This window comes from Pleurodeles waltl, chromosome 12, assembly GCF_031143425.1.
Source record: "Pleurodeles waltl isolate 20211129_DDA chromosome 12, aPleWal1.hap1.20221129, whole genome shotgun sequence".
NCBI lineage: Eukaryota > Metazoa > Chordata > Amphibia > Caudata > Salamandridae > Pleurodeles > Pleurodeles waltl.
The window spans coordinates 689201819-689224843 of NC_090451.1; the positions used below are offsets into that span (position 1 = coordinate 689201819).

The 23025-nt window shown below is 47.7% G+C and overlaps 1 protein-coding gene across 2 annotated transcripts in view; it reads right to left on the reverse strand.

Moving 5' to 3' along the window:
* The window catches only part of ACAP1 (ArfGAP with coiled-coil, ankyrin repeat and PH domains 1), a 100967-nt gene extending 98403 nt beyond the window's left edge, over positions 1-2564 (reverse strand). The window contains exon 1 of one of the 2 annotated variants that reach the window (XM_069215501.1): positions 2007-2564. In XM_069215501.1, coding sequence (XP_069071602.1) covers positions 2007-2059 — 53 coding nt within the window. In that variant the 5' untranslated portion in view covers positions 2060-2564. The remainder of the gene's footprint in view (positions 1-2006) is intronic. The other variant, XM_069215502.1, reaches the window with a different exon arrangement.
* Between the last annotated feature and the right edge of the window lie 20461 nt (positions 2565-23025).

The window sequence follows — 23025 nt, forward strand, 5'->3', positions numbered from 1 at the left end:
CGCCGCCTGGGCACCAGAATTGGTGCAAAGTATTCACCAGCAGGCACCGTGCATCATCATGTGAGCACCCTTGGCTTTACCCTACAATTTCACATTCCTTTGTCTCCAGCTCAGTCTATAGTGTTGCACTACAAAATATCCATCCTAAGCCTCCTGGTCTGTCCTCGGCCTTAACTACAATCCATCCCTCTTTAGTCCTCAGCTCTCTCCTTGGCATGCACTACAGCCATCCCCGTGTCTACCCCATGCCCTGCTGGGTCTGGTTACAGACTGCTTTATCTGGCTGGAGTACTAATTTCATCAAAAAAAGGCAATATGCAGAATTAACTGAGTATAAGCTTGGGTCAGACCCATTCAGCTACTAGATTTTAGGCGTTTCGTGGTTTGCCACTGCTTGAAATAGTTGTGCACCCGCCACGGTATTTCATGGATGGCCCCACTGTCCCCTTTGCTTCTCATTGGATTCTGATCTGGCTTCCAGAAGTCCTTTTGTTCCACTTGAGCCACTGTGTGGCCTTTGCTCTAAGTACTTTGCTGACTCAACAGTGTTTTAAATACTGAGGTACAGTGTTTTAATTCCAGAAATGCTTGCTGCTTGGATACCACAATCTGTCATAAAGACACCACGCTATTTACCAATCATCTTTGTGCGTTTATTTGTTTTAATTTACTGGTGTGATAGTATGTGCCTGTTTTTATGGCTTTTTGTTCACAAATAAAGGCTTGAGTGCGCACAGCGCAAAAGTTAGCCCTGCCGGATTGTGGCAGAAGAGGTCCGGGGGTCACTCAGTGGCTGAGTAGCCCTTGCGCCCCTCCAGAGCGAGGCAGCGGTGCCACATCTGCCCGCTTGCCAGTCCCCGTGCATGCCCCCTTGCGGCTGCCAAGTGGGTACTTATCTGTCTGGTACCTTCTAGCGACTCCACTAGTCACGCCAAGCGCTTTTGGTCCTTGCATTGTTAAAAAATAGACTACAAGTACCAGAATGCAAAACGCGGGTGACTAAAGCCAGGAGCTGCTGAAGGTGTCAGATGGGGCCACCTGGCATCTGTGCCACCCCGGCCTGCTCACTGCAGGAGAGGCGGTGTGTACAGAAGGCAGCAGTGTGGCAAGCATGCCCCACAGTGTTAAACAGCCACAAGGAAGTTGTGCAGCGTGAAAGGTACGTGTTGATGCAACCGCGAATGTTGTGTAATTAAAATTACCCTGTCTGCTCGGCCCCTCCAAACACACCCAAGAGAAATAATTCGTTGCCTGCTGGAAGCGCGGGGAGGCGCGTCCTTTCCCAGTTACATCCGGGTTTACTGCAGAGACGGACGTCTGGACAGCGGCCCGGCTCGGACCTTCAGGCCGGTGTGGCTGAACACAAGGTTACACTCTGCCCAAATCGCAGTAGTAGTGTCACCCCTCAGACACACGGCAGAGCCCAGTTCCCTCCGAAGCGGCCAGATACGCTCAAAAGTTTTGGAAGTAACGTGCCCCGGTGCACTCTGGTACCTGTAGTCATTAAATAACTATTTGCACCGTCATCAGAGCCATTGTGGACAATATGGAGCCAGCAGGTGCCCAGCTCTGGGAATCCTGGGCTCTAACCGGTGTGAGCGGGGCAGGAGGGGTGGTTGAGGAAGCAGGGGGGTTGGTATCGAGCAGCATCAACCTGCTATTGGCAACAGGGTGACGTCCCCCGGCAGCAGGGACAGGTCCTGGCTTAACTGGATGAAGTCTGGGGCTAGCAAGGGAAGGCGCTATGGGTGCCGGGAAGTTTCGGGGGGGTGGTGTCAGTTCGGGGGCAGCAGGGCTAGACTCGGGGGCACCTGTACCCAGGTGGGATGCAGCAGGGTCCCTAGCGTAGCAAGGGTTCCATGGCCTAGGTGCAAGGTGCAAGGAACATGCCACCCTTTGACTGCTAATGTCAAGGCTATGCCTCGGGGCTCGGTGCCACTGCACCTGCCGCACCGATGGTAGCTGCGCTCGAGCAGGGCAGGCGGGCGCAGGTGGGTGGTTCTTACCTGAACCTGGGCGAGTCCTTCAGACACTCCTCGAAGTCCAACTTGATCGTCATGCTGACACCGGGCCCGGTAGAGATCCAGAAGGTGGGGGGCGAGGGAGAGGAGCTCTACGGGAGCGAGACCCCAGGAGCCAGAACAGGGCCAGGAGGTCCAGGGCAGGGCGCACGGAGGCAGATCCGGTGGGTCCAGAAGAGGGAAGCAGAGCCGGGCCAGGGAGACCCGGACCAGGCGAGCAGGTGCTCCTGAGCCGGGAGACAGCCCGATCCAAGATCAGAACGACGAGCCAGAGCCGGGCCAGCCACGGAGCAGGACGGGCAGAACTAGAGCCGGGCTCACCTGCCCAGGAGGAGAGGCACGCGGCATCCTGCGGAGGGGAGGACCGGAGGAGGGAGGAACCGGGGGAGGTGGGAGGGGCCGGGGGGGGGGAACCTGGGGAGGGACCGGAGGAGGTGAGAGGGACTTGAGAGGGACCCGAGAGGAGGGAAGAGGGAGGAACCGAAAAGGAGGGAGGGACCCAGAGAGGGCATGAGGATGAGGGAGGGACTGATGAGGGGGGGAAGTGCCAGGGAGGGGAGACAGACTTAAGGAGGGACCGAATGTGGGTGTGGAGAGGGAGGAGTCGCTGAGAAGAGGGCGGGGCTGACGAGGTAGGGGTGGGAGGCACCGCGGAACCTGACAGGAGGGAGGGCTCGAGGGAGAGCCTAGAGAGGCGAGAGGTATGGGGAGGAGGAGAGGGACTGAGGGCGGGGCCAAGGTAAGGAACCGAGAAGGGAGTGATTAGATGGAGGGAAGGTTGGAGGAGCTAGGAGGGAGAAGGGGGTTAACTGACTGGGGGCCCTCTGGAAGGGACTGACTGAGGAGGAGGGAGAATGAGGCGAGAGGAACTGCAGGAGGTGAGGGACAGCAGAAGATGAAAGGGGCAGGAGAGGGGATAGTAGGGGGCTGGGGAACTAGCCGGAGGCAGTCAGTGGACTGAAGCAGGGACTGGAGATGGGGGATGCACGGGGGGAGGGGCACTGAGAGAGGGCGTTGGTGGAGGGAGGGACTGGCGATGGAGGGACAACCCAGAAGAAATTAGATGTTACCCCAGAGAGCTGGACTGGAGAGAGAGTCAGTGAGAAAAAGAGGCCCCAAAAAGGTGAGTGCCCGCCTGCAAAACCGGGGCAGGGCAATAATTGACTTATCACCCCAGGACACAACCACACGGCCTCTACTCTGATAGAGCTGGTGACATCTGTTGCCAGTGTTCAGTATCACATGGACACACGCTTTGTAGTTGGTGCAACGTGGAGCAACCTAGGATGGCACCTGAGGGTCAGCTGGAAGGGGCACGGGCATTAGGATGGACGCACAGCCGGTATGGAGGGCAGGCCGCATTCAGAGATTACATGTTTTATAACTCTTTATTTCCAGCGTTGTGTACTACGAAACTCTGCACAGGTTTGAAACAGTTCCAGCTCTGCATGCCACAGAACCCTGAAGGATGCTGAAACAGTTGCAGCTCTGCATACCACAGCCCCGTGCAGGATGTTGAAACAGTTCCAGCTCTGCATACCACAGAACCTTGCAGGATGTTGAAACAGTTCCAACTCTTCATACCACAGAACCCTACAGGATGCTGAAACAGTTCCAACTCTGCATACCACAGCCCCCTGCGGGAGGTTGAAACAGTTCCAGCTCTGCATACCACAGAACCCTCAAGGATGTTGAAACAGTTCCAGCTCTGCATACCACAGAACCCTGCATGATGTTGAAACAGTTCCAGTTCTGCATACCACAGAACCCTACAGGATGCTGAAACAGTTCCAGTTCTGCATACCACAGAACCCTGCAGTATGTTGAAACAGTTCCAGTTCTGCATACCACAGACCCCTGCAGGATGTTGAAACAGTTCCAGCACTGCAAACCACAGACCCCTGCAGGAAGTTGAAACAGTTCCAACTCTGCATACCACAGACCCCTGCAGGATGTTTTAAACAGTTCCAGCTCTGCATACCACAGGCCCGTGCAGGATGTTGAAACCGTTTCAGCTCTGCATACCACAGACCCCTACAGGATGCTGAAACAGTTCCAGCTCTGCATACCGCAAACCCCTGCAGGATGTTTTAAACAGTTCCAGCTCTGCATACCACAGACCCATGCAGGATGTTGAAACAGTTCCAGCTCTGCATGCCACAGAACCCTACAGGATGCTGAAACAGTTCCAGCTCTGCATACCACAAACCCCTGCAGGATGTTGAAACAGTTCCAGGTCCGCATACTACAAACCCCTGCAGGATGTTTTAAACAGTTCCAGCTCTGCATACCACAGACCCCTGCAGGATGTTGAAACAGTTCCAGCTCTGCATGCCACAGAACCCTACAGGATGCTGAAACAGTTCTAGCTCTGCATACCACAGCCCCGTGCAGGATGTTGAAACAGTTCCAGCTCTACATACCACAGAACCTTGCAGGATGTTGAAACAGTTCCAACTCTTCATACCACAGAACCCTACAGGATGCTGAAACAGTTCCAACTCTGCTTACCACAGCCCCCTGCTGGATGTTGAAACAGTTCCAGCTCTGCATACCACAGACCCCTGCAGGATGTTGAAAAAGTTCCTGCTCTGCATGCCACAGAACCCTACAGGATGCTGAAACAGTTCTAGTTCTGCATACCACAGAACCCTGCAGGATGTTGAAACAGTTCCAGCTCTGCATACCTCAGACCCCTACAGGATGTTGAAACAGTTCCAGGACTGCATACCACAGACCCCTGCAGGATGCTGAAACAGTTCCAGCTCTGCATACCGCAAACCCCTGCGGGATGTTTTAAACAGTCCCAGCTCTGCATACCACAGACCCCTGCAGGATGTTGAAACAGTTCCAGCTCTGCATGCCACAGAACCCTACAAGATGTTGAAACAGTTCCAGCTCTGCATACCACAGCCCTGTGCAGGATGTTGAAACAGTTCCAGCTCTGCATGCCACAGAACCCTACAGGATGCTGAAACAGTTCCAGCTCTGCATACCACAGAACCCTTCAGGATGTTGAAACAGTTCAAGCTCTGCATACCACAGCCCCCTGCAGGATGTTGAAAAAGTTCCAGCTCTGCATGCCACAGAACCCTACAGGATGTTGAAACAGTTCCAGCTCTGCATACCACAGAACCCTGCAGGATGCTGAAACAGTCCCTACTCTGCATACCACAGCCCCCTGCAGGATGTTGAAACAGTTCCAGCTCTGCAAACCACAGCCCCCTGCAGGATGTTGAAACAGTTCCAGCTCTGCATACCACAGAACCCTACAGGATGCTGAAACAGTTCCAGCTCTGCATACCGCAGCCCCCTGCAGGATGTTGAAACAGTTCCAGCTCTGCATACCACAGACCCCTGCAGGATGTTGAAACAGTTCCAGCTTTGCATACCACAGAACCGTGCAGGATGTTTAAACAGTTCCAGCACTGCATACCACAGACCCCTTCAGGACAATGAAACAGTTCCAACTCTGCATACCTGTCTTAGCTGAGGCTAGATGGACATTAGAAGAGCTCTACAACATAGCTGCCAAATTTTCAGACTGTTTAAGCGTGACATTGTTATTGTGTCAGCGTGCATGAGTGACATTCTACTTCCAAATGTGACACTTTGAGACACACCGTCTTGCTAGAAAATCAAAACAATAACCAGAATATGCTTAGCTCTCGGTTAGTTACTAGGTCTGTGGAAGGAGTCCTACTGATCTTTGGAGTGTCTCAAATACTCACGTTCTCCCCTTTACAGAACATTCCTCTGCAGTCTCTCACTCTTAGCCACTTACACCCTTTCTATCCCCACATCTTTCCGATATCTTTAGTAGTCACATCTCCAAAACCATCTCCTTCCTATTTCCACTGTCCTTCTGTATGTACTTTCTCATGTTGCCTCCCTCACCACACACCCATCCACTCCCTACTTCCTGACCTGGGAATTCACCATTTCCTTTTTACTTGGCACTCTCACTATTGTGAGAGCTGTTCACCTCCTTCATATAAAATGATAATTGAAATTGGCGCATATGTGACCCTTGCTCTGTGTTCTCTGCAGAGGGGCCAGGGATTGAATGAGCATGTAGTCTGAACAGCTGTATCACCTCCCTCACGACGGATCTGTGAGGAACTCTCATTGCCTTCAGCCTCCACCCAAAGCTCTCAATCTTGCCCAGGCTTGCACACTCACTTATACACAGGTACCTGAAGGTGAAAGACCAACAAATGTTAGAGAATATTGTGTTCTTTTTAGCCACAATTGACCTCCCCGCCCACACACTCACTGTCCCCGCCCCTTTTGCACCCAGATTTACGGATCCCGTTGTTTCTTTTCCAGAAGCTGCCCAGTGACTGTTCTCAGCCATCCTCGAGGGACCTGCCAGGACTGACCCCATCACACCGTGCACACAATGACCCTGGTGGACCAAAGGCACATGGGACTTATTGTTGTCGATTCAACTTGAGTCAAAAACATCCTGTGTGTATGGGGATGCACAGAAAGATCCTGTGGTTAATGGCCACTGACTGTGAGGAGGAACTGAACGTGAACCTCTGCCATGCCTGCTACCCACCACTAGCGACCGCCACAGTGGAATCAGTCTAGCAAGCTCCAGTTTAGGCGCAAAGTGGGAGTATTAGCAAAAACATGCATGAGAAGCGGCTAGCCAGCAGGTTTGCAACAGAAAAGGCCCCGGATCCACAGGAGGCGGGCCCTGGAGCCTGCGTTTTGTGTTTTCAAAGAGTGATGTTCCTGATCGAGTGGCCTGGAGGCCGCAGCTTAATTTGTTTGTTACAAAGTATCAGCAGTAAGATCTAGACTAGCGAGGCCCAGGCCATCACCCAGAAACTAGTCTAACACCTTTCCAGGATGTGGGCCGGCTAATATTCACACTGCCTGAGGCAGCACTAGCAGCGCACAGCAAGCGTTGGCTGCTTAGTACCAGTCATTGCTCTGCTATGAGCTGGTTTGCGTAACTAATGCATTTTAGAAACAGTGATGCGGGCAGCAGCACTAAAATGCGTTAGTGTAACCCCTAATGCGTGGTACTTGGCAGGGTTGCTACAAATATCTCAATTCTAGGACATCAGTACACGTGCAAGACATGCAATATTCTTATTGTACATGCATCATTCGCTGCTACTGCGAAATAGATGTTCTCGGTACAGTGAGAGACTACGGTGTTGCAATTGGGCAAAAGTGCATTGGTTCATTTTTACAACTGCCTCCAAAACACAGGGGCCCTCATTTTGACCCTGTTTTTTTTTTTTGACCGCCAGGGTTAATGTGGCAGTATCACCGCGAACAGGCTGGCAGTGTATACTGTCACATTATGAGTGTGGCGGGTTGGCCTTTGCCAACCTGCCACATCTCCACTCACACCGCCATTGAGGTATGAAGTGCCGGGCTGAAGATGTGCATCTCTGACGTGGCGGTCCACAGAAGACCGCCAGCGGTAAAAGGAACCGGCCTACCGCCATCGTTTCTGAGGCAGTAGCACTGCCACGAAAACCATGGCGGTAGGGCTACCGGTGATGGGGAATTCCTTCTCTGTCACCGGTAGGTGGCTCCCCCACCGCCCCCCAGCAATCACCTGCCTCTCACCCCCACCTCCCGCCCCCTTTAAAGTCACAGCATCCCCCACACTCCACCCCCGCATACATGCACAAACACACACCCATACGCACCATGAATACACTGATTCACCTCCACTTCCATACACTCATCCACTCAAACTCATCCATACACGCATATACTCACACACATTCAGGCATGCATCCAACATACGCACTGACATGCAGATACGCACTGCACTCACGGTAACATTCATACAAGCATTCACTCACATGTATACAACCACACATACACCACAACACCCACAGACGCATTTACACACTCGCACACCCAGTCATACACACACGCAGACACCACACACAACAACCCCCCCATCCAAAGTGTGGCAGAAATCCGGCAGTATCCATAATATGGCTGATGGGAGACCACCAGCACTGCCGGTCTCCTGGGGCCCGTGGCTTTGGCGGTCTCGCTTTGAGACCGCCAAAGTCGTAATGAGGGCCAAGGTCTTTCAGTCAATGCACTTGACAAGCTGCACTGTAAAATGTTGCTAACATTTTCTTGGGATGGGGGCATCCCAAATCCTCCCAGAAATAATTGTACTTACTTGCTCAGTGCCATGTGGGGTACATTAACTATTGTGTATAAAAATGTGTGCTCTGCATCCAGGATATCCATATTCTGGTAGTTTACTTTTTCAGAGAAATGGCAAAATATTAATGCTAAAAATAGTTCAGTGGGCATTAGGACTTGCTATCTCTCTCAAGCGGGATTCTGTAGGAGGGACTGGCTTAAAGAGGAGAAGCGATAAAGGGAAAGGGTTCATGACAATGGTTATCTGTTGCCATGGAGACAAGGGCATCCTCCGTGCCATGTGCAATGCTGCACACAGGGCTGGCCGCAGAGTGTGAAGTCACGCAGGCAGCACTTCTTTTTATTTTATTTTATTATTGTCAGATAGTGATAGCCTAGGATTTGTAGTCTCGTCTCTTTTCTCAGGGTCTTTTCCCCTTTTTTTGGTGCTTTGGCACAGTGGACACACCTGGCTGTTGCTGCTGCTGTGGCAGTGGATGCCGTAGTGGCTGGGGCGGTGGTAGTGACAACGGCTGCGGTAGTGGGGGTGAATGTGGTAGTGGGTGCGACGGTGGCTGCGGCAGTGGCTGAGGCTGCGGCATATTCTGTGCCTCACCTGCGGAAAAAGAAAATAAAGTTTCTCTATTTCAGAACAAGTGATTTCAAAGTAACCACCTTCTCAAAACCTGTTTATTCAAAAATAAATACATTGTTTCCAAATAAACTTATAAACCTCTATATTCAGTCAAATGGAACCAAGGGTGTTTAAAAGAAACAGTGAAAACCTGATATTTTTAAAATTTACTAAAATATAAAAAGGCATATATATTGTAGACAAACAAATACAATTGCCAGATGAGCACAATAAGACTAGCGGGCAAAGCCAGGATGCAAAGCTCACAAGTGCAACTAAAATGTGCCCTGGATGGTACCAGGTTTTTGAGCTTGATTTTGCATTTGACTCTTGAAATAGGGAACAAAGGCCACAATTGCTCTTAGAACCTGATTAGGAGTTGGGCAGATAGGATTACTCCTTCACAAACAGAGATCCCGTCTGCCGTAATATGGCGGACGGGATATCCGTCACATTTCTGATGGAGTAACCCGCCAACCAATCTCTAAATCAGGCCCTCAATGTCATTTGCATATTTTCAGCATCTACCACTCACTATAACACAACGCTAGTGGTAAAACTAAACAGATAACATGCACAGGCACATTTAATGGGCAACTCATAAACCACACTTTACTAACAAAGGAAGCAACAACAATAGGTACGGGTATAACACTTCTCTGACTCCAAACCTGCCTGTGAGGCTTTTGCGCCAACAGGAGCACATTTTAAGTGGTTCCTGGGAACACACTGGGCAACATCTAAATATCAAAAGCACAAGATTTGTTATTGGTATTTACAGGTTGCGCTGTCTGCACCATAAACCAATTCACGCACCTCAAAATCCGGAAAAACACATTGGTGGTCCATGTTATTCCCACTTATAGAGTGTACAAACTAAGGATGTGTGTTGTCTGTCCACACGATTTGTGACGGTTGTACCTGATGAAAATTGTGCTGGCAAAACTCCTTGTTTGCGCAACTAGGTTAATATCCAGTGATAGGGAGCTTAGTCTTCTCGACGGCTGGTGGAAGTTCAGGCCATGTTTAATGTAGGCGGGTCCCTGGTTGTGTAGGGCTCTGTGTGCTTGGGTCAGAAGCTTGAATTTGGTATCTCTTCTGTATTGGGGAGCCAGTGGAGTTGCCTGAGGTGGGGGTCTGATGTGAGTTCATCTGTGGAGGTTGAGGACAAGTCTGGCTGGCGTTCTCTATGGCTTGAAGTCTATGTAGGAGGTGTGTGGCGATTCCTACATAGAGAACGTTGCTGTTGTCCAGTCGGCTGCTGATGAGGGCCTGTGTCACGTTGCCTCTCGTGTGTAGGGTTAGCCACCTGAATATCTTACATAGCATGCGCAAGGTGAGGAAACAGGCGAAGCAGACGGCACTGATCTGTGATTTCATGGCAAGCATGTTGCCAATGATGATTCCAAGTTTCCTGGGATGTTTGGAGGGTGAGAGTGCGGGTCGATGTCAGATGACCACCCAAAGTCATTCTGAGGGTCACCGTTGTTGCCGAAGATCAGTACTTCTGCTTCCATCTTGTCTGTGTTCAGCTGCAGACAGTTGTTTTTCATCCAGTCGGCGACACTTGTCATGCATCTGTGGAAATTGGTCCTGATGGTAGTTGGGTTGTCTGTGAGTAAGAGGATGATTTGGGTGTTATCTGTGTTGAAAATTATGTTGAGACCGTGCAATCTGATGATGCTGGCAAGCGAGGTCATGTATGCGTTTAAGAGTGTGGGGCTGAGGGATGAGCCCTGGGGGACCCCGCAGGATATATCCTTGGGTTCGGAGGTGAAAGGTGGGTGGTGGATCTTCTGTGTTCTTCTGGTTAGGAATAAGGTGATCCATCTTAGTGCATCCCTTTGGATGCTGATGTGGTGGGATACGGTGTCGAAAGCTGGCAAGAGGTGAGAAGGATCAAAGCTGCTGTTTCTCCTCGGTTGAGGAGGGTTTGGATGTTTCCAGTTGCTGTGAACATGAACAGGGGTCTTGGTGCTGAGATTGTTGCCGTTCTGAGTTCTTGCGTGTATCAGCTCGCCCTTTTGGAGGATTTTCTCTGGTTGTTGATCTCGATGGGGACTATGCTGTTGGTGCATTTGATGATCCAGGCGTTTAAGTTCTGAATTCCCTGTTTGAGTTTGGTAGCAGTGGAGGGATTGGAGGTGTTGAGGGCTTCCCTCCAGCTGGTTTCTGACATTTTGGTCCAGCTGTGTGTGTGGGGAGTAGGGGGACGCTGGTCATCTTGGAGGTGGTGGTGAGGGGACTGAAGATGAAATGGACGATGGAATGATCGGTCCATGTAAGTTCTGTGACATGGCTGTATTTGACACAGATGCTGGAGGTGAAGATGGGGGGTGTCTAGCGTGTGTCCTTTGGTCTTCATGGGGTCATGGACAATACAGGTCAATGTGACCAGGCGACAAGAAGACAGCTGTAGCTTCTGACTTAGCTCACAGCAGTCATGGTGTCACCAGGCAGTCTGATAAGGCAGCTCTATGTGCCTTCCATTAAATGATAAAAAAGGAAAAAGACATTGGCAGCTTTCAGATACAAGACCCTCAGATTACGGTCCCTGGAGCAAATATTCCTTCTTCCTTTAACAGCATTCTAATGCTGGTTACATACACTTTGCTGCTTACATACACTTTGTTGAATATTATTGAAATAATCAACAAAAAAGCTACTATGCAGTTTTGCCTGCTTATGTTCTTGTGAAACCTTGTTTACTCTTTAGAAAAAAATAGCTGAAAAATCAATATATCAGATTTTACTGAAACAAACATTAAACAATATACACGAGCAAGATGATTATCACACTTAAATGAAACAATCATTAAAGAATTGTATTGTACATTTATAATAAAAAGGACATGCATTTGCGGAGTACCTAAATAGGAAATATATGAAGATTATATCATTGGTGTGAGAGGCTGCTAGCTCATCGTGGATATGGTGTCACTGGTTGGAAATCTGAGGTCACAGAAAATGTTTTAGACTAGCTTAGGTTCCCAAGAGCCAAGGGAGGGAGCCATATTGGAAAAAGATGACATCTTCAGATGGAAACTTCATGAAAATGCCTGAAGTTACGCTAAGGCTTAAGGAAAAGTTTGCATATTTTGTGTGGTCTTCCTTTCAATGAGTTTAGAGTTTGTGTCGTGAAGTTCTAGCAGGCACTCCCAATTCTGTTTCCATTTCTGCTAACATCTGGGCTAGTAGTGCCATGTGGAGAGGTTCCAGATTCACAAACTGCCTCTGGTCACTGCGATCTCAAATCTACCTGGGATCTCTTTGATTAATGGTAATAAATCCTCTGCAACCAGCTGTTTTGCACCAACAAGGTGCAATTGTTCCTCTGCAAATGTTCTAGGGAATTCTCCTGGAGTCTTGAAGGGTACTGGGTCAATTCTTTGGGTTCAAATCCATTAATTGCTGGTCCTAGACTGCATCATGAAGGCTTCCACAGCAGTGAAAAGAAATGGGATCCAGTGGACACCTGGACACAGCTCAACAACCTGGACTTTGCAGATGACCTGGGGCTGTATAACAGATTACGGCCCGCTCTTCTTGTTTGTTCTTTTAAAGGGTGCCCCCCAGGGCAAACAAGGAGAGTGTGCCATAATGTATTGAATGCGCTGCCCCCAGGAGAGCGCATTCAAGTAAAAAATGGAGCAGCTGCTTTAAAGCTGCTCTGTGTTTCACTGTGTAGGCAGCAAACTGCCTGCACTTTTAAGGGGGATTTTTCCCACCCAGAGGGCTGCCTTTCAGTGTGCCTTCTAAAGGCATGTTGGCTTCTGCACTCACGTCGGTAATAGGGCGCAAGTGCAGAGACAAAGTGATTCTATTGCATGGGCCATGCCCCTATGCAAATGAGGGCATGCTCTCTGAGGATAGCGCTGGCATTATATGTGCCCCAGCACTAACCATATTACAGAATGAGCCTCACAAGAATCCACAGACCCTTCTTTAATATCAGAGTGCCTCGAATGCGCGCAAAGCGGGTGCAAACGCCAGTTGCGCCCCTGGGGCACTTTATATAATATGGCCCCTGGCCCTACTCTCCTATACACATCAGCAGATGCAAGAGAAGACTGACAGAGTGGCAGCCACATCAGCACAACTCGGCTGGAACATCCACAGGGGTAAAAACTAAGATCTCAAAGGATAACACAGCCAGCACTCTTGCAGGCAAAGCATTGGAAGGGGTTGAGGCCTTTATCTACCATAGACGACTGGTAGAATAACAAAAAGAGCAAAGACCAGAACATTGCAAACTAAAAAAGTAGGGTGCAAAAACAATGACTATACCAAAGAAGTGAAAACAATAAAAATAAAAGTAGTGAAACAATGCATGGGTTATGGGTAGGGTGATGGAGCAGTTCAGGGTTTGGTTGACTGCATTTAGGGATCAAGGTTAGAGTAAGGCCTTGCGTGAAGGGTGATGTAAGTTAATGTATATGGGTTGGGGTTATGGTAGGAATAAGAGTTAGGTTTAAGTACAGTATGGGGCGAGGGATGGCATAAGGTAAGGTGCAATGGTTAGGGTAAAGGTAGAGGTAAGGTTAGAGTAAGGGACAGTGTTAGGATTAGATTAAGGGTTAGATAAGGTTCGGCTAACAAACACACATCTGTTTTAGTTGTCCAAGACCTATTGTCTATTATACACTACATACAGGTGGGCTTTGGGTTAGCCCCTTGCTTATGACTGAATGGCTTCCTTGACTATCTGACTATGCCTAATTCATTCCTGTGTTTGTCACCTACCTCATTTCTTACTGGGCTACTTGTATCCTTTCACTGCTGTCTTAAGGGGACTATTTCCCACTGGGTTACTTGTATCCTTCCACTGCTGTGTTAAGGGGACTATGTTTTTTCTTTGAGTTCTTCAAGGGAGCTCACTGCACTCCTTACTCTCGCCAACCGTCTCCACCTCCTAGTTGCTTTCTTCCTGCCCTCCCCAACTGCTTGCCCAACTATCTCCTGCCCTCCGCTTTAATTTTTATTTAGTTTTTACTTGTGTTTAAAAGGTGCCAGCAGCTGCACACTGCTACCTGTCTGGTTGGTTCTGGGCATGCTCTGCACCGTGTTCCTGCCCCACCCTTCCCATTGCTGGCCCGATGATGATGATGATATCCCGGTCCACGATTCGCAACCTGAACTTCCTGCTTGCATTTCTTTATGAGGCCTTGATACCTGGCTGCTGCTTGTGTTTATTTTGCACACCGTGGCGTGCAAGCTTTGTTTTTTAATTTACCATTCTGAAATGCTGTTACCTATCTGGGATTTGTAAATTGAAGTAAAAATGGCGTCTATCTTGCAATATTTTTTATCATGAACTAAAAGAAACAGAATTCCATGGTTGCCCAAGCACCAGCAGCCACCATTGATTTTATTGTATTTTTTTAATATACCTTCCATAATGCAAACTAGCATTGGAAAAGCCAATAACTCTGTGCCGTGTTATGAAAGGTGAGTTCAATTAGCTTATACCAATACTTTTTAACCTATACATTTTTGCACTCTACTTTTTTTGGTCTTTGTTACTTACAATTGATTGGTTTACATGGGGCCCAAAGCAATTTTACATGGTTATGTACATTTAAACGCTGGTGCTGCTGTCAATTGGGAACGAAAAGACACCTGATTCTGGCTACAAGTGGTATTTCCTCTAGGGTGGTTTTCCTACTAATTTGACCTACAGGCGTCTGGATGACTCAGGGCCTAAATTTAAAACTGGCAGACACCACTCCTTCCATCAGGGTGACAGGGGACATCACCTGCACCAGCCTGATGAGCTACTGTCCATCAAATTTACAGACGACACTGGCCCAATGGGCGTCTCTGTACCTTGAAGGGAACTGACATCACAGCACCGCAGTTTTCTGCAAGGAACAAAAAAAACTCCATTGGTTTTCGTGGTCAGCCGCCCGACTTCTAACACTTTTATGGTTTTCAAAGTGGTGTCTTTTTCGTGGGAAAAAATAATGACCCACCACACACTGATCATTTTCTCACAGGGTCTGGTGGATCGTTATTGTTTTTTCTGTCCCTCGACACCAGATATTTTTTGGTGGGGAGGGACAGAAAAAAGGTCCGTGTAATGCCCTTTCTCTGATGGGCCCTGCTCCGCCAGGCTGTCAGAGGAACCGTTCTATCCACAGATCCAAAGGGGGCTCCGTTGAAGGAGACCTTACGGTCTGCCCGACTCTAAATTAGGCTGATGGACCAAGAGCCTATTTGCATTTGCAATGGAGTACCCTGTTAGCCAAAATCTAAATCATGGTAACTGTGAGAAACGGGGGGGATTTTCACCAAGAGGTTCTGAGTGACATCAAATGGACAGTGAGAGCAAAGTTCAAGTAACATAGAGATGATAAATGCTCCCTTTATTCAGTTACTCCATATACAATGTTAGGGTATACATGCCCCCATATGTACTTCTCCTAGTCATAAGAGCAGCGGAGGCACGTAGATCTAACAAGAGAGCCATACCTAACCCAACTACTCGTGGCATTAGGTTCCGCTCCATTTTTACTTAGAAAAAAATCTATCTGGCATCCAGCCACTCTCCCACGCCAACCTCCGAGAATCTTTTCCCTCATCCTTAACCCTTTCATAAATAATCCCCTAACTGATGGCCTGTCATCTCCCCATTCACCTTATGCAATACCCTTCCTCCCCAGTACAAGAAATATCCCTATCTGCCATCTTGTCTCCCTTTCACCACACCCTCCGGGCTTTCTCTCCCATCATCCATTAAAGAAATAACATCCTACCTTACTTCTGGCCACCCTCTGCACCTGCCCTCTACAAAAACTTCACACATTCCCTGATACAAAAACAAGCTGTTCTGGTTGTCCTGCCATTCTCCCTCGCCAAGATCTACAACTTCCCTTCCACTCCTTGACAAAATCCACACTGTCCAGTCTTATGTTACGAGAGGAGAGCTGCATCATACAGACATCCATTCTGTAAAAGCCGCAGGTGAAGGCCTTATGTTTTTTCCTGTTACGGTGGTCAGGAGCGAGTGGCGCATGACTGGATTGGGAAAGTTGGTTGAGGCAGCAGTCACTTACATTTTCCCACCTCTCTCAGGTTGGTGTAGGCCTGAAAGAGGCAGAAGAAATTGGGTGAGACCACCAACCACCATTTTGCCACTTTGTCTGTGTCTCTTGACATACAACAATTTGACATTCCGAGTTACATGATAACGTCAATACAAACCAGTAGTTATTCCCAACCAAATTCTTCAGGTTTTACCAGAAGAACTTTGCATGGGAAAACTAGCTACTCTCCCTCCAATCTGAGTTTTGCAGAATGAATGGGAAAACATGCAGTAAAACCGAATCGGTATTTTCTCGCCCATTTCGACAAGCAATGCTCCGAATGGGAAGTTAAGCTCTCCTGGAAAAACTGCAAAGTATAGTAAATGTTTTTTTTACCAGGGTGGTTTGTACTAGGTGTAGTTCCAAAGAAGATAGCTGGAGGGCCTGCACCTGTTCCAGACCAAGAAATGGCACAAAGATATACCACTTGATCCCTCTTCCTCCTCAAGATGTTGGCATTCTTAGCTAATGGTGCCAAGGACAGGGATGATCTTTGAGTGATTACAGAGCACAGGTTAAGTGGTGCACCTGCACCTATGAACTTGAGGAATCCTTTGTGGTGAGTGGTGTGGAGGTAGGTGAACTCTCAGCAGCGGAGGATCCCAGGGTGAGAAGAGAAAAGATCACAAAGAGACTGCTTGACATCCCCATAAGAGCCTCTGCATGGGTTAGTTCTGCTGCCTTTCAAGACAGCTGAGAATACACTGCTGGGAACGGAGCTGGAATACAATGTTCTCAGGTCTCACAATAAGATGGTAGAAGCCAAATTAGGTAAGGCGTTGGCCCCACTGGAGGCAACAAACAAGAACAAGACCATGCCAGGCCGCACTGGCGCAGACCAAAATGCGAGAAGCAAACAATATGTGACTAACCCGCTCTAAGAGTAGTTTAGAGGCTTAAAAACACATACAGCATTGGCATAGTGTAAACTGGAAATTAGATTATAGGTGGCAAAAACAGGCAGAATACTTGACTTTAAAAGAATGAAAACAATCTGTAGGTAACTAACCATAAGGTAGGACATATTTTGAGACAAAGGGTATAAACTTAGGATTGGTTATCTATATTACTTTGACCTTTGCAAACCTAAGGAAAGGTTCCTGATGGTGAATGCTTGAATTTCTCCCACTCTCCTTGCATATGTCAAAGCCAGAGAAGCGCTGTTTTCCATGGGACAATTTTTAAATGTGCCTTAAGTATAGGTTCGAAAGGGGGCAGCAGCAATCGACTGAGGACAGTATTAAGTTCCCATGGAACTGGTGGACTTTGAAGGAGTGGATAACCTCTAAATAGTCCTTTCATGAATTGTTTTATGATTCTTAAGGAGAAGAAAGAAGAGGCTGATAACTCATTTCTCATAAATCTCGAGATTGTAGTCAGATTCACCGTAACAGAAGAGTTTTTAACAACACTATTCGCTAGACTTATTAGGTATGGAAGGATTTGATTCTCACTGGATGATGACTGTTATTTCCACACCATACACAGAAACGCTTTGACTTTGCGTTGTAGGTCTCTGTGGTTGCTGGAGCTCGGGCCTGGGCAAAAAAGAAAATTGTACATTCTTTCAAGAGATCCAAACGGCCAAACTCTAGGTAGTCGGGTACCATGTTGTCAAGTTCAGTGACTTGGGATCGTGATGGAGAATCTCTTTGTGATATCTGGATAGAATCCCGGGAGGCACTTCCAGAGGAATGGCTGGACGTGTTGATAACTGGACCTCAACACTGTACCTTTACATTGTCGTAGCCACACCAGGGCAGTGGGGATCAGAGTGCAATGGTCTATCCTTACATTCCTCAACACCCTTGGTATCAGCGAAAAGGAGGAAAGGGGTAGGTAAATGACTGCCCATCGTTCCTGGATGCCGAACCTGCTTGCACAGGATGGGCATTTGCTGTTGCTCCAACAGATCGATCATGAGGCGGCCCAATTGACTGAAGATGTAGTGCACTTTCTTCTGATCCAGTTGCCACTCATGACACTCTGAAAGCTGTTAAATGACTGCATCCACCTGGTCATTCTGGCAACCTGGCAGACATGGCACTGGGATGTTTATCTTGTGAGAAATGGCCCAATTGCACAGCAGGTGAGCCTCTAACAATAGTGATCAGGACCATGTCTTTCCTTGTTCAATTATATAGAACATGGAGGTTGTATTGTCTGTTCTGACTAGGACCGATGGACCTGTTAGTCTGGGAAGGAATGCGTGCAGGCACAGACATATGGCACGGAGCTCCAACAGACAGATGTTAAGTTTCTTTTCAGCATCCAGTCATAGGCCTCTGGTTTAAAACTCTTACATCTGTCCATGGAAGCATCAGTTGTAAGTATCATCTTGTTTGCTACAGGTAGGAAAGTCCTAAATTAAAATTTATTGGAAGCATCCACCATATCTGTGCCTGCTTCAGCCTCCTTATGAATTGTAATGTATCTTCCCAGGTCCCTTTGATTTCTTTACATTGCAAATCCAGATCCTCGTGACCAGCCCAAAGGCGAAGTGTGCAAAAGAGAATAAGGACTACACATGAAGACATTAGATCCAACAGGGATTTGTATTTTCTCACTGTTACTGAATGTTTTGTAGACATGCTTCATGCCACAGTCTGTAACTTTGTCGCCCTTTCCTGAGATGGAAAAGCTTTTCCCCGATTAGTGTAGATTAATACAGTGAAGAACTGGATCATTGTTTGGGGTTCCAATGATGATTTCTCCCTGTTCACCATGAAGCCTAGGTTTCCGAGGAGGTTGATGCAGACCATTGTAGAACTTCTCCTAACTTTTGATGATGCTTTAATATGCCAGTCGTTGAAGTTTGGGAACACTGGATGACCTTCTTGTCTGAGGAAAGCAGCTACTGGAGCAACTCAATTTTGTAAATATTCGAGGTGCTGATTTTAGTCCAAAAAGGAGAGGTAGTGTTGCCCCACTACCCAAAATCTGAGGTATTTTCTGTGTTTTTGATTAACAGGTATGCAGAAATATGCACCCCGACGATCCAAAGCAAGAAGGTCATAAACTCTCCTTCTTGCATCACCGGGAGGACCTCTTGCAGAGTAACCATGCAGAGAGACTGCTTCTTCAAGAGTTTGGTTAGCTGCCTGAGATCCAGGACCTGTCTACTTCTTGATCAGGAAACACCTGGAGTAAAAACCTTGGTTTCTCTGTGACCTAGGAACAACATCTATAACCCCCTGAGTAAGAGCAGAAGAACTTCTCTTTGAAGCTCCTGTAAAAGGAGATGATGTCATTTCTTGGGTGGGCTTACAGGGGTTCTCTGAATAAACCCCAATGCATGGCCTGAAGGCCCAATTAACCTGAACCATTTATCTGAAGTAATACTCTCCCAAGCAGGAGCAAACTGAGAAATACCCCCCACAAGCTCCCCCATAAAAGTAAAGTTGGAGTTGGAAGAGAGGACTTGGGGGTAAAAGTAGAGTTTCAAGCTATCTTTTGGTTATCAGTGGCATGTGATTGAGAGCCACCTCTCTTTCTTCTCAAAGATCTTTAATTGGACTGTCTCTAATTATGCTTTTAGAAAGAGTAAGGCCATCAAATGGCATATCTAAAATCTTAGCTGTACCTGAGGACAAAGGCTGTCGACTTCAGCCAACCTTTTCTTCTTAAGATGGTGCCTCTGTCAATTTGTAGAAAACCTGTACTTGAGAAATTCACTGCAACATCAATATTAATAGAAGTGAATTCTCCCTGTACTTGAGAAATTCACTGCAACATCAATATTAATAGAAGTGACTTCTCCTTCCTTAAAGATGGCCCTTGATGCCTTCTTTTGATATTTAGGAATACGTTTGATTAATTGTGCATGATCATGCCACATCTGAATACCATATTGCCCAAGAATCGCTAAAGCATTGGCAGACTTGCTGCCATCAATGAGATTCTTGTACCCAAATTATACTCTTACTATCTCTGTCTGGAGGACCTCAGGGTGGTGTGATTGTATTTTTAGTTCATCCTTGGGCCACTTAAGAGATAACTGAGTCTGGCTTAGTATGCATAGTGAGGCATGCCAGAGGGGTATCAGGAGATTTATACGTCTTCTCCAGACAAGGTATGATTGCTGGAACCATGGGCAAAGTTTTCACTAGCTTAAGGCCATTTTACCATACAAAGTCCAAATTTGGTATTGCCTTTAAAGACTTCCGTGGTTCTACCTTAAAGTTGTAAAGAAAACATTGTTGATCAATGAGTTTCATTGGAAAATCAAACTTCTTTGCCGCTCTTTCCATTAGAGAATGACATTTTGAAATATCATCTGTTGAGTCTTGCGGAACAGCAGTGTCATCCAGTGGGATAATCACATCCTCTGCAACATCGTTTGCCCTGCATCATCTTTCAGAAGTTCACCTTCCTCTTCTTTTACATCTAAGAATAGAATTATCAGTGTCATTATTATTCTAGTCCTCAGATGTAGGAGGAACCAGTGGTCCTTGACTGCTCTATAGGATGGCCTCTTCGGTCGGGGGAAAGCCAATGGTGATTGTTGTCTAGGTGGAGTAGTAGGCAAAGGATTATGTGATGAGAGGAGGTTAGTAACTGGTTGCTGCAGTAATATTTTTTGGAAAATTTCTATCGTCTGTTGAAACGTAGTTAAAAAGCCATATGTACTTGAACTATGTCTGGCTGCCTGTATTGTTTAGCTGATTTATAAGACCATGAAAGCTGAGGAATGTAATCCTGCTGATGGACCTATTCAGAATAACCTTCATGCTCCTTCATGTCGCCTTTAAAGTCTGGGACATTTTACATTTAATTGTGCTGGATTATACGCAGACAAGGCATAATCCTTATCCTCTTCCTCCTGCTAAGATTATAAGATCTGAGTTGGTAGCACTATGGCACCATTGATGGTGAAAATATGGCTGGATCTTCTAAAGCTGCTGTCGACGGATTTGCTGGCGGTGAGATCACTGGGAACGGCACCATCGATGGCACCAGCAAGACCGTCAATTGCACCATTAAGACTGTCAGTGGTAAACGTGTCAGTGGGATCGGCGTTGACAAGTCAGCTGAACAAGTTACTTACCTTCAGTAATGCCTTATCTGGTAAAGACTCTATCAGCAATGCTTTGCAACTGAATGCCCCAGAAGGCATGCAGTGTTGATGGACCGCAGTGCCAAGTTTGTGGAAGAAAACATCTTCACCAAGGTGTCCAGCGTCTTGGATTGCCTATCCAGGGGCAGGATGGGGGTGGTAGGAAATGATCTAGAATTTACTTGGAAGGTAGAGGCTTGCACCACAAGCTCTCTAAGATAGGTGTTGGGTGAGGAAACTGGGGGTCCCCTGGAGCGGGCCATGGCAGCAAGCAATTGTCCTGTTCAAAGGAGTCCCTCTGCTGGACTTGGACCCAGTCCTAAGAAAAACGTCCCTAAGGATTAATTAAAAGGAAGAAGCGGTTCAGAGGGGGTCACTCCGGGCTGAAGCACATATGTCAAGACGTTAGACTTGACTGCCTTCAAAGGCATTTGAAAGTCCTAGATCTCAGCCACCCTTCTCACCACAATAGCAAAGGACGCTCCCTCTGTAGCCTCAGTAGGGGAGAAATAGTGCTAATATCTGGGAAAGTGTCCAGTCTACAGGCCTCCACCAAATCCTCACACCAGTGCATGTTTGGGTGAAAGGGCTGGTATTCAACAGGGCCCAACGACCCTTCCCAAGTACTAGCCAGCCTGGAAGACAAGCCTCCAGTCAGCGTCAGATGATGCCCCGCCAGCTCCGTGTCAGAGTCGAATATCAGAATGGGGACGGTGTCGACAGGAGAGTCAGCATCGGGACCAGTGCCAGGGAAGGTTGAGGTGGTACGAATGCTGCCGGTCTGGATCCATCCAGAGCTACCGGAGGGGGAACAAGTAGGAGCCCCTCCCGAAACTTGCTAGGCTCAAAGGAACACCGGCGGTGATGAGACAATCAAATATGAGTTGCATGGCCTCAAAAAACTTTCTGAGTTGAGTGGAGGTCGCTCCGGCTCTTGGAAACTCAGGAAAACATGGAGCTGACCCAGGCGCTGGCTCAACAGTGCAGCCAGGCCTAAAATGATGATGCTTCCTCTTCTCGTTGGGAAGAGCGAATGTACAATACCTCTTTGACTTCTTGCTCTTCTTTTTTCTTGTGAGACTTACCTGAATGACTCGATGACTTCAAGTGCGATGATGATCTCGGACTCCGCATCCCTCCCAGGATCTTCCTTTTGACCAGGAACAAGATCGTCACACATCAAGCCACCAGAAGCTAGAGGGATCGCTCCCTCAAAGCCTTCAGGTGCATAGCGCAGCAACTGGCGCTTGGTTCATAGTCAAGCACTAGGCACCAGAGGAATCCAAGATGCGGGTCTATTACAAACATCTGTCGGTGACAGGCCCTCAGGGCTTAAAGCCGGCCTTACTAGAGGACATTGCTCTCACACCAGGAGAAGATCTCAAAAAGTCACCCCTATGATAGGCCCTGGGCAGCCCTAAGGGCAGGGTGCAGTGAATGTAAAACATTGGACATCTCAAAAAAGAACTTCGCCGAAAGCTGAAAAAAGAGTTAGTCAAAGAAAGACTAAGGGGTAGCTCTCTCTGAGTCTGCGCTGACTGGCATGGAAAGAAAAGAACAGACACCAGTGCGCTGAGGTGGCACCTTTATAAGCCCCAGGCACGTCACATCTGGTGCGAACAACACCACATGGAGCTGATCAACTGCACTTTCCGGCACGCATGGGTACTGCTTGAAAATTTTCCAGATCTAATCTGAAGCCTGGGGAAAATTCTAAGGTAAGGAATCCACAGCTGGAATTCGCTACCAGATGTTGAAGATGCTGTAGCTGTTGATGGTCTCGTAGTCAACTGAGTTCTTGTCGACAGTGTCCACGTTGACAGTCCTGTTGTCGAAGTTGTATTTGAAAATGGTATTTTTACAGATTTTTTCTTTTTTAAGCAGGTTCCTCCATAGACTTTGATTTAGAAAACGATTTTTTAGAGAAATGTATCCCATGTTTAGTGCTCGTAGAGGTGGCAGCAAGTGCTGATCCAAACAAGGCCAAATCAGGAGACACCTGAAAACCCACCTATTCAAAACCTACCTGTAACTCTCTAGCCACCTCTATCAGCACTTTAGTTCAACTATATCTCAATTGCTGTGACATCA